This window comes from Molossus molossus, unplaced genomic scaffold (genome assembly GCF_014108415.1).
Source record: "Molossus molossus isolate mMolMol1 unplaced genomic scaffold, mMolMol1.p scaffold_m16_p_4, whole genome shotgun sequence".
NCBI lineage: Eukaryota > Metazoa > Chordata > Mammalia > Chiroptera > Molossidae > Molossus > Molossus molossus.
The window spans coordinates 50,725,408-50,740,093 of NW_023425377.1; the positions used below are offsets into that span (position 1 = coordinate 50,725,408).

At 40.1% G+C, this 14,686-nt stretch overlaps 1 protein-coding gene across 5 annotated transcripts in view; it reads left to right on the plus strand.

The window, feature by feature from the left end:
- The window catches only part of RNF130 (ring finger protein 130), a 288,916-nt gene that overhangs the window by 205,798 nt on the left and 68,432 nt on the right, over positions 1-14,686 (plus strand). For all 5 annotated transcript variants that reach the window (XR_004956501.1, XR_004956502.1, XM_036241177.1 and 2 more), the window contains exons 6-8: positions 3,957-4,053; positions 6,101-6,305; positions 9,752-9,845. Coding sequence is in view for 3 of the 5 variants with exons in the window: in XM_036241177.1 (XP_036097070.1) it covers positions 3,957-4,053; positions 6,101-6,305; positions 9,752-9,845 (396 nt within the window). In the remaining 2 variants the exon portion in view is untranslated. The remainder of the gene's footprint in view (positions 1-3,956; positions 4,054-6,100; positions 6,306-9,751; positions 9,846-14,686) is intronic.

Below are 14,686 nucleotides of genomic sequence, written 5' to 3' on the forward strand. Positions count from 1 at the left end.
CTTCCCAAGGTACCTGCTCTTTGCTCCCTCCAGTTTTATTCCTTCTGTCTGATCATCAGCTTTCAGGCCTTTCCTATTCCAATTCTCATAGCTCCCAAACCCATCTCCAAATACCACCCTACAACTTCTTTCATACTCAGAGCCAGACTTCGGAAGGGATCTGTATTCACTGTCCCTTCTTCTCCTGAGTAAGGGGAGAAGAAAAGCCCAGGTGCTTTTGTGTCTGTCTGTCTGTCACTGATTTTAACAAGCCTATCTGGAGCCTGAACTAACTTTCTGTCTATAAATAGCACACTCTCCTGGATCGCTGGCTTTTGTTACATGGCCTTTACTTTCAATCTTCTGTCACATTAATGTGCTGTGGGCAGATGGTAGTTGGTGTTGCTTTGGGACCTCCTGCTTGTGTCAGTTGATTACAGTTGATCATCCTTTGTATGTTAGCCAGCAGGTCTTAGAAACTCAAAAACTGTCACCTTATACCTCTTTTATCTAAAGGTCAGCCACATTTTTTAGTAGATAAAAATGCCTTTCGTAAGCAGAGTGCTGCACTGTGGATAAACATATATCTAAGATACCACTTTAAGAGCTAAAATGGGTCAGTCATCTGGCTGCTGGCTGACATGTCACTGTGCTGCCCCCACCTCAGAGGGAGGGCCTCTTTAAAACAGTGTCTGCTGCCAGTCCCAGCTGGGGGAAAGAGTGCTTGTCTCTGACCTTGAATAATCCTGGATCCTTTTATATTTGCCAGGTTCTTGCACGGCACCAGGAAGCTGCAGAGCTGTGAAAACAACTCACCTTCACTATAGATTCCTCACCCTACCCCAGCATTGTTCTGCTCACTCTAGTTAGTAGCATGTGGGAAGTAGGAAAGGCTGGGAGGCACTGTATTTCAGTATTATTGGTTTTGTTCCTTTTATGTGCCATACATTTCACATTCTGTATCATAAAGTATTTCTTACAGGAATAAAGGACTTTGTTAAAGCTCTGATCTGCTTGTCCTTTTCACATTTTCCTGTCCTGAACACACTCCTGCTTTCTATCCCACTACACCATTCAGCCCTAAATACGTAGGGCCCTTTTCTGCTTTTGTGTGTGTTTTTATTGTTTTATTATTTTATCAAGTCTTTTAGAACAGTGGCAAGGGCCTTCTTTGCAAGGTCTGACTGGCCCCAGGTGTTGCCCTCTGAGGTGTCTGGATGCCTGTGGCCACCCGCAAACTAGCAAGAGATCACTCTGGTGCCAGGCATGCTCAAGTGCTCTAACCATTCTATTGTGATACTGTGAAACATTAATGTTACTTTTCCTGAATGTATGTTTAATAACACCTTTCATTTTCACGTCCTTGGTGCTGCTCTAAGTATTCCATGTATACAGTTTTTCACTTACTGCTTCAAACAGCCTCCCCCACTAACCACCCCCAGCTTCCAGAGGAAACAGCTAGGAGTCAGAAAAGGCATCTGTCCAAGTCAGACATTTATAGTAGCAGGTCTTTGCCTAGGAGGAAGGGTATGGCCACAGTAGAGCCAAGGAGCTAGAAGGTAGAGAGCGAAGAGAATGGCTGATGAAGAAAAGAAGAAACAAGTACAGGGCAGTTGTTCACCAAGATACCATCAGTGACACGAAGGAGAGTAATGGGCTTGTGTCAGAAGGGCCAGCAGGTGAAGAAGAAAGTTGCTGGGTTTTGTTTTCAGAAGAGAGGGGTGTATTGTGGGGATCAGACTGACAATCTCTGGGTCAGGTGAGGGGGAGGGAGGGGCAGCTAGATGACTAGAGTGAGGATTGGGGCTAGAAGAGCCATGGGCAGACAGACAGTCAAAAGGAAAAGGTTGGGCTTTTTTTTTAAGAAAATATCTCTTCTGTATTTTGAGTTATCTAAGGAAGGGAGGCTTTCTCAATTTGTCCCTTGAGAACCAGTTAGTTTTTGCTGTCCTTCATTAGGGTGCCCCATAGCAGAGGGCCCAATACATTCTGTTAAATTCACAAATCTACAAGGAAACAACCCCAATATAAGAAAAATCTTTAACATTTAAAGGAAGAGATAAGCAGGGAACACTCAACTGTTGCAGCTTTAAAAATTAAATATGGGAGTATGCCATTTTGTTCTTTCTGAATAACCAGAAATAGAAAAGAAAGGCAGGACATAGAAAGGAGAAAGCAAAAATCCTGGTGAGAGTGGGAGAGCAAAAGCCAAACCATTGTCTACTCCTCCTCCCATCCCAGGCCACTGCTGAGTGTATAAACTGAGGTCTCCACAAACATCTGCTCAAAGTAAGCTGCCTCACCATCCCTGGACCGAAGCAGCCCATGAGAGGTCACCTGTCAGTCAGCCAAAATCCATTGTCCACCCTACATAGAACTGGCCTAGAGCACCTTCCTAGCCACACACCCCACCCAACACTGACCAAACCCTCAGCGTCCATGGTCCTCCCCGGAACCTATGCCAGATATTAGGTAGATGCACCAATGTAGGAGGAGGATCTGTCATTTATGTCAAACCTAAAGGGGTCTATATCCTCAAAAAGGATTGAAAGCCTAGTTCTGGTCTTTATTAGACTACAGCCAGCTGGGCACAGTTGACAGCTACCAGGGGTAGTCCCAGATCTGAGCACACACTCAGTGATGCCCTGTGGTAAGGAGCTTTCATCTCCCTCTGGGAGCACTCAGACTGGGATACGAGGAACAAGGAATAAACATGACAATGCCTTATGTATACCACATGTATTTAGGTCTCAACTACTATTTGGTGACTTCCACCTCTTAAGTAAAAACCTTCAGATTTAAATAAAAGCTTTCAGGGATGATTGGGTTCTGGTTGAGTGCATTCTCTGCAGGTTTCAGATTAGATTGATAAATTCTGCCTCAAGATCTTTATTCTTACCCCCCAAAGAAATGGATGCAAGGCCACCGAATGGTGATATGTAGGCAGGTGTGTATTGTTCAGGCTGAAGCTGTCCGCACAAATATTTCTTTCAAATCCTAATTGAAACAGTGAGTTTTTTATAGCTCTTTTTAAAATCAAAACTGCATTTTTAAACAGCTGTATATAACTTTATAAGCTAGATATAAATTAACAAAGTTTTAAAGACATAATCATGGTTCAATTTGGCATCTTTCTCAAAATTTCTTTCATCTTATCCCAAGACTCAAATGCCAGTTCCTCCAAAGGCACCTGGAATGTTTTGGTGCCTGCCCCTTTCCCAATGTGGCCAGAACTCCAGCTCCCCACCCCCCCACCCCACCCCCCATGCCTTCATCTCAACCTCTTAGAGATGCTATGAGGGATACTGGAGCAGCTCCCTCAATGCCTTTTCTCCCTTCCAAAGGGCACAAGTTCCTTTTCTAGGAGTGTAAAATCCTCCATGGCTGACTTATTTCTAATCACAAGGTTGTGAATTTCTACTCTCCTGAATAAGAGAGAATCACCTCTCCTCTCTCTCCCTTTAACATGTCAGCTGAAAACTGCCAGTTAAGTGTTATCTGATTCCAAAATGTAGTTCATCCCTAAAAATAGTCCCAACTACCCTGTAATTTATACAGACATTTAGCATAGGTTGCTTAGAAGCCTTTTTAAGTAGTGTTTTAAATGACACTTAAAGAGTTCCATGAAACTAATTAAATTTAATTATACAAAGAACTCTTATTTAACCCTTGTTTAATATGTTTTTGCAATTTTATTTTTCTGCTTTATTATAGAAGATACAACTGATTTATGTAAGGTATAATTCATTGTTTTCATTCTTAATTAATTTCCTGTTTTTTCAAATATTTTTTGGAATTTGGTGGAATAAAAAGACCAAACACCCAAATACTACTTGTCAGTTCTTACATTCTTATCAATATATAAGATTGGGTTCCAGAGATTTTCTGTCAGCTATACATTAATACAATTTCTTTGCACTTTGACCTAGTAGTTTTTCACTATATAATTTCTAATATAATTCTCCATTTTTTTATAGGCATGTTTTCCACAAATCCTGCGTGGATCCCTGGCTTAGTGAACATTGTACCTGTCCTATGTGCAAACTTAATATTTTGAAGGCCCTGGGAATTGTGGTATGTTGCCTGTTTTGTGTAGTATTATCTCTAAGTATAACAGAACAGCACAAGTGGATGGTTGCCTCTTAGAGAAGACACCGGCTTTCTTTGCCATATAGCCTGGTTAGTCCAACAGGCCCTTGCTTCCAGCCCAACTCAGGAAACTCCCAGAAGCGAAAGGGAAGAACTGTGCTGGTCCTCCAGAGGGTGCCTCTGTTGGGTGGTATGTGTGTGGTGAAGAACTGAGGTAGGGACAGGGATGTAAATCTCCTTCATTCCAATTATCTTTTTTTATCCTTACCCGAGGACATTTTTCCATTTTTTGTTCAGATAGAGTGGGAGGGAGAGAGAGAGAGAGAAACATCGACGTGAAAGAGACGCATCACGTGGCTGCCACCCGCACGACCCAACCAGGACCAGGGACAACTGCAACCAAGTGCCCTTATCGGGAACCGAACCCAGGTCTCTCTGGACCGCAGGCCAACACTCTAACCGCGAGCCAAACCGGCCAGGGCCCAATTATCTTTTTTCTTTTTTTTTTTAAGGAATAGAATATAGATTTTTAGCTCCATTCCAGTAACAATTTTTCCTGCATTCAGCATAATACAAAACTATGTCATCATTATGTTTCTTCCTCTTGAATTTGGCTTTTCTCTCCTGGGCTTTGGTAAGTGGCAAGCAGTTGGAGGTGGGCAGTGGCAGCCCTGGGCAAACCTTGACCCTTGGCAGTGGCTTTGTAAGGGCACAAAGAACACTTTAGCTCTGGCCAGGTGAATCAGCACTGACCAACCGAGGACCTCAGACTTTCTAATTATAATTTCTTCCTTGAGAGAAGTATATATCCAGGATTGATTTTTAAGACCCCCCTCCCCCCCAAAAAAATAATAAAAACACTTTCTGGTCTCAAAAAAAGAGTGAATGAATAATCTTATGGAGCAAAAAGTTTAGTTTGACCCAACAGATGAATTCCCCATTTTAGATCAGCAACCTAAAGAAGATCTAAGTATTCCTGTTTGAAATATGCCCTTACGTGACAGTTTAAGTGCAGTCCTAAAATGGATGTTCCTGCGCCATTTATCATGTCTTCAGAGATCACTGACATTGTAGTTTAACGGAGTTTCACCACCTCAGCACCACGAGCACTAGCAGTGTCCCTGGCCTCTGCTAAATGCTAGTAGCATGACTAGCTGACCACACAATAAAATGTCTCCAGACATTGCCAAATGTCCCTTGAGGGACAAAATCACCCCCATTTGTGGGGTTTAACATAGAGCTGCTGCCAGAAAGACTGTAGAAGACACTTTGGAAAATATTAACTTAGCCTCTTTTGTTGCCTCTAGCCTTCTTGGTTATTTTGTTTTTTAAATCCTGTTCTTTGAACTGCTAATACTTTTTTCCTTTCTTTTTTAAAGAAAACGCTTCTAAGACATATTACAAGCTACCATGGTTCCTTATATATAAAAAAAAAACATAATAAACCTAACTAATTATAAGCACCAGTTATTACACTGGGCTGTAATTATTTTTTAATTGGGCTTTGGGGTGATAACAGAACAAAATTATTTTGCCAAGGAAGCCATTTGTGTTGATTTTGGTTAGGCTCTCACTTCTCTGTACATAAGCTTCTGTCAGCCACCATTCCCAACTCTGCTTCTAGTATGTTATCTGCTATTTGCTAAAAGAATGAAGGTTGCTAGGGAAACTAAATATCCATAGTGTTAAACAGAAGACTTGCATTTCCACTTTTCACTTGGTAAACTTTGGCCCCAAGGCAGCTCGGTAATACTCTCCGTCAGGATTAGATGTTTAGGTTTGTTAATCCTCACTTGAGGATATTTTTCCATTAATTTTCAGGTAGAGCGGAAGACGAGGGAGAGAAAGAGAGAAACATCAATGTGAGAGAGACACATCGATTGGTTGACTCCCGCATGGCCCTGATCAGGGTCAGGGATCAAACCTGCAACCCAGGCATGTGCCTTTGCATGGTTAAGTCTTTTCAACACAGTGTCATACCTTTAGAAATTGTTATTCTTACAAGTGCTTTTAATCTGGAAATATTTTGCAGCCAAATTTGCCATGCACTGATAATGTAGCATTTGATATGGAGAGGCTCACCAGAACCCAGGCAGTTAACCGAAGATCAGCCCTAGGTGACCTCGTCAACGACAACTCCCTTGGCCTTGAGTCACTTCGAACTTCGGGGATCTCGCCTCTTCCTCAGGACGGAGAGCTCACTCCTAGAACGGGAGAGATCAACATTGCAGTAACAAGTAAGTGGGCCCTGTGCCCAGGCGAACGGCAGATTTGATGCTGCTATTTGGTGTGTGGTGACAGTTCTAAGAGGAGAGTTGAGGCAGTCACTGGGACAGTGACTTTGTCTGTAACCAAGAAAGTAATGGGTACATTTGTTAAAACAGCTACTGAGGATAACAAACGTGCTTTATAATAGGGAATTTATAGAAGCTGCTGTTCAGAGGTTTGTCTCAGTAGCTGTTTATAAACATGTTTTGAAATGATTATGATGCAGACAGGCATTTTAAGAGGTCATATTGGGATGTGAAGAAGGGCGGCAGCATCATGCAGGGAGGGGATTGTGATGGTGAGCACTAGTGCTCTCTAATTCCCAGGCTGGGACAGTCTCTTGAAAAACTAATCCAGAATCTGAACCTAAAAATTCACAACTGTAGGAACAGCTGAGACCGCCTGTTGATGCTTACTTCATTTCACACTTTTTATGAAGTTTGGTATTTTGGCACTTACCTCTTTGGTATAATTATACACGAGGTGGGAGAAAAACCAAAGGGAAATCTGCCTTACATGATCTTGGGCTAGTTGTGAATGTCATCATTGCTGAACCATTGATGAGAAGTGAAGTACTTCGGTGTTTTGACGGCCAGGCCTAAGTACGTGTGAATGGCTGGTGGGCGTTCACACAGCCTTGTGGACATTCACCTATAACCAGCCAGCTGTTTTTTTTTTCAGTTCCATTCTTTCCTTATTATTTTCATCTAACAACTCTTCACCCATCTCATTACCACTCTGGTGCTGCCTCTTCCAGTATATGCTGTTGCTTGCCTCTAGCTTCAAGCCCTAAACCTAATGAGACTCCACTTAACTCAAAGTCTGTACAATGGTAAAGCTGTTAGGAAAGATTTTTCCCTTCACATAGTAAGACTCGTATGGTCTGTTCAATTAATGTATATATGTTTCTCAACAACCAAAAATTATTAGAAAATAATTTCCCAAGTTTTATTCTATCATTTGTCTAAACTCAAGGACTGTTCAGTTACAATGTAAGTAAAACTAGTCTTTGATATGGTTTGACTCATTTCTGACCATTTCTGACATGTTAATAAATAATCATTTCCCAATGATTTGTTTTAACTGCATTTCATATTTTCCTGCTTTGGCATTTAGGTTTTATGTTCTAGATTTTTTAAATTGATCTAGTAGTGCCCTGGCCGGTTTGGCTCAGCGGTTAGAGTGTCCGCCTGCGGTCCAGAGAGGCCCGGGTTCGGTTCCCGCTAAGGGCGCGTACCTCGGTTGCAGTTTGTCCCCGGCCCTGGTTGGTCGTGCGGGTGGCAGCCACTCGATGTGTCCCTTTCACATCGATGTTTCCCTCTCTCTCTCTTCCTCTCTCTCCCTCCCACTCTGTCTGTACAAAAAATGGAAAAATGTCCTCGGATGAGGATTAAAAAAAATAAATAAATAAATAAATTGATCTAGTAGTAATAAAAGAGATAAAAGTTGTTTGTTTATTAATTAGTTTTGGTAGGCCCTTCGTTGATCAACATTTATTGAGCACCTACTACAACATTAATTACTGATTCCATTATAGTTTATGTAGAAATGTTCTTTCAAAATCTTCTATTTGGATGATAAAAATATACTAAATTTGTCAAATTAATCACCTTTAACAAAATTAATACATGTTAATAAATAAAATTCATGTGGTTAAATTACACCAAAGCTGCCTCTGTTTTCCCTCAAAGCTCTGTAGTGCCATAGCAACTACAGTGCATTCAACCAGCATCCACTATATTCAAGGCACTGTGCTAAATACACACTGGGAGGACGGAGGTGACCGAGACCCCAGCTGCAGTGGATCTTTGCTAAAATACCTCTCAGCCCATTCAGTATTGTTATGATGGTATTTACTTCCTTTTGATTACTAGTTTTTATCCCTGAAATCCCATGCATATATATGGATGGTGCATTCAGAATTCAGAAGCATAGAGACATAGTTGAAGTTCTAAAAATTAGTCTGCTTATTATGTATAAAAGTCTATAAGTAGAAAAAAATTAATGCTGTGTTAAGCTTCTTGATACTGCTGACCAATCATCTCTTAATTTTTTAAAATGTCAGTATACATTTTTCCTAACTTAAAACATATGCAGGTAAAATGGTGGATTTTATATGGGTTCTTGAATGTTTATTTTGACTTAAAAAAAAACCGTAGAATTTCACTCTAATGAGAAATCTATATTGCAAGAAGCAGTGGCTATACTGTTATTTAAAAAGAACAACTTTGCTAAGTCTTTTAATAATATAAACCAAGGTGGACAGAGAATTAAAGATTATTACCTTTAAAATCCAATGAAAGTAGAATTGCCTTTTTCTAGAAAAATTCGTAGGCACACACTATTTTGCATAGTTGTAAGATTCATGAAAACCAGATTGAGAAACACTCATGTTACACACAGCTTTTGCATGTGAACAGCTGTCATTTCAAGCATGAATCTCTTCTGCCTGCCTTATTGCATATATATGGGGAATTTCACTGTGTAACACTTTATTAAGTCATCCCTAGTTAGTGTATACTCTAGGAAACATTTTAGAGGTCAAACTTTTCGGATGTTAAATTGGTTCTCAGGTTATTTTCAAGGTTCTCAGTAAATACTGTTTTTGGAATGTTACAATAGAGACTGAAAAGTTAAGGGAAAATATAAACTGACTTCCTGGATCTAGAGCAAGACTAGATAAAAATTTCTAAGAGTTCTATGTACCAGAGGTTTTCAGCTCTTTATGGGCCAAGTATCTTGTGAATCACCTACCCTTCCTGCTAGTGCTTGACAGAGCCAGAACAGCCAGTGCTGCTTCCCAGCAGTGGGGTTGTGAAAGGTAGTCCTTTTTTGGAGACACCAATAAAATGTGCTTTTTAAGTAAAGACTATAACCCATGCATAAGAGAAAAGAGGTAGAAGTGAATGCTGTGGAAGGCCAGCCTGTGAACTGCTTGATACGCCCACAAGACCTTTGGGAAGCACTGCTCCATATTTCTAAGCTATTCTCTAAGAATGAATGACAACCATGCAAAAGTGACCAAATGAAGAAGGAAAGGTTATATGTATGGCTAGTCCACTTTACTGTCACTTAATTTAACAACTTAAAAAAACTATGTCCATATGCCATTTTATATACATATTTTCACTACACAGTTTTTGATGGCCATACTCCTCACAGACCTCAGGACCTGAACTGGAAGAAACGTTTGGGCTGTGCTTTCCTCTCTCCCTTGCAGCTTTCACCACTCTTTCCACTAACCTTCTCCAGTTAGTAGCTCTCTGGCAAACCTCCTCCTGCTTCACTTCCTTGGGCCAGTTTGGGCCTAACACCTTCGTTGACGTCTGCGTCGTTGTTTTTGAGGGAAATGTTGACATCGATTTGACTTAAGCATTCTCCCCAGAGTGATTTCCTCCCTTTCCTTTGTCAACAGAAGAATGGTTTATTATTGCCAGTTTTGGCCTCCTCAGTGCTCTCACACTCTGCTACATGATCATCAGAGCCACAGCTAGCTTGAATACTAATGAGTAAGTAACAAATTGTTTTTTGCATTGCATGTGCCAGACGATCCCAAGAAAATATGGAGAGTAATTTTCATAAAGATGGTGAGAATTGGCTTTTACCAGTTTCATACTGATTATAATGGGGTCATACCTAGCAAACAATTTATTTCATGAACAGTGACTCAGACTGGGAGTTCACCTTGCTCACTCAGCAACAATAGCTCACTTGAGAAAAAATCCAGGGGCTTTCATTAGTCACAAGTTTAGAGTCAATCAATAATGTAATGTAAATGCCAGAGGAACCAGTACAGTTATAGGATAAAACATGTTTGTGTCCTGATCACTGACAGGAACATCCTCCTTTACTATGTGCCTATCGGTCTTTACCTGGACTCTAATGTACTGAGCTTTTGGTGGAGCACTGGTACCCTGGCTGAAGGTCAAGGAACAGTTGGGAAGACTGTTGGGGGTTGGGGGGTAATTGTAAACTACATTTCGATAGGGCAAACTGAGAACCAAAGGGTAGGTTATAGGAAGGCAAATTTCACCTCAGTAAAAGGAAAAAGATCTGTCAGTGAGGCTACTTACCAGTAAGGTGGTTTGCTGTGGAGAGTGGGAAGTGCCCAGGACTAGGAAGCTAGATGTCACTTGTCAAAGCTGCTGTAGGTGAGAGGTTTTTCAGAGGACAGAAAATTGGGCTAGATGACTTTTAAGGTCCAATTTAATCCAGTGATTTTTCCAGCATTAGCTTTCCACAGGAGTAAGATATAGAAAAGGGTTTTGGTTCTGTTTGTTTTGTTTTTAATTTGGGGCATTTACTGGATAATATTCAGTCATTTACCAGTATTCAGGCAAACTAATTCAAGATGAAAGCGTCACTGGGACAGTGCCCAAATTTGAACATAAATGGTAAAGATGGAATTTACATGCTGTCTATTCAAGTATGTCTGCCACTTTCATAATCAACCAAGCTCATGTAATTGACTAAATTAAATGCTCATTGTTCAACCATAGAAACTATGGATAAGCAATCTCCACCTTAGTGAGATGATTTTATTACCTCTCACCTGATCTATTGGCTAGATGCTTGTAGGGAGTGCCCTGGGCATCCCTGAACGATGGCGTGTTGGATGCCATGGTCAGTTGGCATTCTTCAATCTTCAGATGTGTAGTCTCAGCCTCATCCAACAGGTCATCAGCGGCTGTTGTGTTGGGCCCACCTGGTGCACTTTTACTTCAACACAGCACAATGTTAACTGCTCAGATTCTAGAGGCAGACATACCTGGATATGATTCCTGCTTCTCCATTTTTAACTTGTGAGAGCTGGGAAGTTATATTTATCTGAAGTTCATTTTAGTCATCCATAAAACAGGGATAATGGTAGGAATGCTTCATAGGGTTATTGTGAGAATTAGCATATAAAGTGTTTAGCACAGTGCCTTGTGCATAATAAGTGCTCAATAAATGTTAGCCAACCACTTCTGCTGAGGGTTTTTTTGTTGTTGTTTATTTAGAAAGTCACAGAGGTAGAAGTGAGCTGTAGAAGAAATGGGCTCGGGAAATAAGTTACAGAGGCAAAAGAAGATCCTTTGGAGCTTTGGAGAAAGAAAGGCAGGAAAACTGAGGGAAGGGGGTGAGAAAAGGTGAGGGTGTGCTCTGTAGAGAGAGCTAGCCCACTGAGATTTTTAGCCATCTGCCTTTATCATTTGGCAAATGAATTTACTTTTCTTTCATGAAATAGATTACAGAGTGATAAAAGCTCTGTAAGTGCCTTTGATTCAAACCATAGTTTGGAGGGAAATGTTTATTTCACCTTCCATCATCTCTTTTGCTTTCTCCCATACTGACCCATCAGACTAGATGATTTCACAAATGAGTGAAAACCAATCACAGCAAATTGGCACTTTTAGAAAAAATTTTAAGTAATTTAATGGTCACCTTGCTGCCAATCAGAATCTGCCAGATCCTCAGTTCATGCATCAGATATTTTAGCGAATGCCCAGTAGGCATTTACCTATTAGAAATCAGAGTACCTGAGACATATTTCAATTCCATGCATAAATGCCTGCATGACTCAGAATCTAAGTCATAGATCTTAGATCCATGTCTTAGTTCAATCCTTCTCCCATGAGCCTTGAAACTGCAATTATTCATTTGAATATTATTTCTGTGTTTTCAATCAAAACCACCCTGAAAGATGATTTTCATGATCCCATTTAAAGAGAGATTGAGAGAGTGTGAGAGAGTATGGGGGAATGCATGAAAGATAGTCACCAAAATATTAATGGTGATTATCTTAATTTAGACAGTGTTTTTCTCTCCTATTGTGCTTTTATGTGTTCATTTTTTTATAACATGAATTAATTTCTTAAAAAGCCTTTTTCAGGGGTGGGGATAGGAGGGAGGAGATAAACCATAGAACTTATAATCATGTATGCATAACCGAGGAGAGTGTCAATGGTGGAAAAATGAGAAACATCTGTAACAAAGTAAATTAATTTTTTTTAAAAAGCCTTTTTCATTGTAGAAGACAATAGTCACTCATTGTCTCCCCAAAATGTTGATGAAAAAATTTTAATTCCAGAGAAAAGTTTATTTTAGCAAATAAATGTATAAGTATTCTTTATTAATGAATTTTTTCAAATCTGTCTTCCTTTTTGCCTTTACCAAAAACTTACAACCAAAATGAGATTGCCTTTTCAATTTAATAGCTCCCTTTTAATTTTCTAGGTAACTTCATTCATTTGTAGGATAGTCTTCTATTAATTAGTTTACTTTTCTGACATTTTTATACTGAACTTGTGTTGTGATTTAAGCAAGACCTTGACCCAGTCTAGTCACTTGTGAAAATCTGTAAGCAAGATGAAGCAGTACTGGCCAGATATAAGGGCAGGTATGTGGTGCCACCTGGTAGGCCTAGGTTTCCACCCACAGTGCGTGGATTGCAGCTCCCTAGGGGTGAAAGCACTGCCACCTCCCTCACCACCTCTGAGGGGTTACCCAGGGCTTGGCGCTATTGACTTAAATCAGAAGTCAATCAGAACTCTGGGTACCTTGCCCTGGTCTGTGTGGCTCAGTGGTTAGAGTGTTGACCCTCACTCCAAAGGGTCTTGTGTTCAGTTTCTGGTCAAGGGCACGTACCTGGATAGCAAGTTTGATCCCAATGGAAAAAATATCCTCGGGTAAGGATTAACAAAAAGAATAGGCTGGTATTTTTTTTTTAAAGTGTGTATCTGGGGTCATTCTTCTATTGTGATGAAATACTCTTTTAAGTATTCAACTATAACTAATTGTGCTTTTAATTTTTTTAACACTACAAATCTAGTGAATTTTGAGACTTTATAATATAAACAGGATAGTAGTCAAAGAAGCAAATGAACACAAGGTAAATATATTTTTATATATTTGCTTTTCATACCTCAGTTTCTTAGTACCTAAGTAAGCAAGATTATTGAAGTTCGATTTCCAAAAGAGGTTTTCTTCTCTACTTTATTATTCAAATAAACTTTGTTAAAGGCCTAGCATTTACAGGCTTATATTTGTATCAAGTTAATTTTCTCTCAATATAAGAAAAGTAAATATTGTCATTGTTTTGTTTTTTATTTGAGGAACAAGTTCATAAGATCTGTGGACGATATAGGAGAGATTCTGAATTGAGTGGAAGAGCCAGTTAGGTATTTTCTACAGCCCATTCTCAGTTCCTATATTTGGATTCATGGAAATTATGTCCTAAAATTTGCAGAGGAATATAGCCCAAACATTCAAGATTGAAACAGTCTTGGCAGGAGGAAATGAATTGGCTGTGGTTAGCATGGTGAAGTAGCTGGAACAAATGTCAAATCCTATAACACTACTGAAGACCCAGGAAGTGCTGGCTGTGCAGCAGGCAGGTTTAGGCTGTCTCACTAGTATCCCTCATGAGCTGTCCTCAGAGGGATCATGGTAGAAATGTCTAGACCAGGTTGAAGGAATTGATACCTAGTTTTACTCTCCAATATTTCTGAATTGTTCTGCTCAGACTTTAAGAGGAACACTGACATATCTCAATATAAAAGGGTCTAAAATTAATCATTTGATGTCTTGGGGATGCTTAGCTTAAAAAAAGAGGAACCTGGGTGAGATGAGAGGTGTCTCCAGGTGTTTGTTTGAAGGACTCCCAGAAATGAGAATAGCATCTACTAAGAACTTACTCCTGTATTGGACTCTGTTAGCTCCCCATGTTGCCCTGTTAATACTCCTAACAGTTCCATGGTGACTAACCAGGGCTCACTTAACTGTGTAGTTCTAGAGACATCTACAGGGAGGTAGATTTCCATTTAATGTAAGAAAGAATTTTCTGTCAGTCATAATTGTCCACCATGACATGGGCTGTCTTGAAAGTTAGTGAGCTGGCCAGGACCTGCTTATTCAGACAGAAGCTACAAAGCTGGAGCTGTTCAGAGACAGATTCTGCATCAGGTAGAAGTCTAAGATTCCTTCCAGTTCTGAACATCCCTTCTGAGCTGTGTGTCCCAAACGGTCCCTTCCTGGGAGTGATCAGAGCCAGAGGAAAGGGGCTGGGTTGTCTGCTGCCTTTTATAGATCATCTCCCACTGTAAGAAATACATATTACATTGTGGCCCAGGACTCCCATGTGTATAGCTGGGACAGAAATTTCATAGACATTTTTCTTCTTACATGTAGTATTCTCCTGTCCTCTGTACTTTGTTGTTGCTAATGCTAGTCATGAGCTTGTACATTGATTTTACAATCCATTAATAAGTTTGAGAAACACTGATCTGAAGAACTTTGAGTTTTTAGTTCTAAATTTATTACCTTATTCACTAGCACCCATCTTTGTTTATTTTTCTGTGACAGCCTTTCT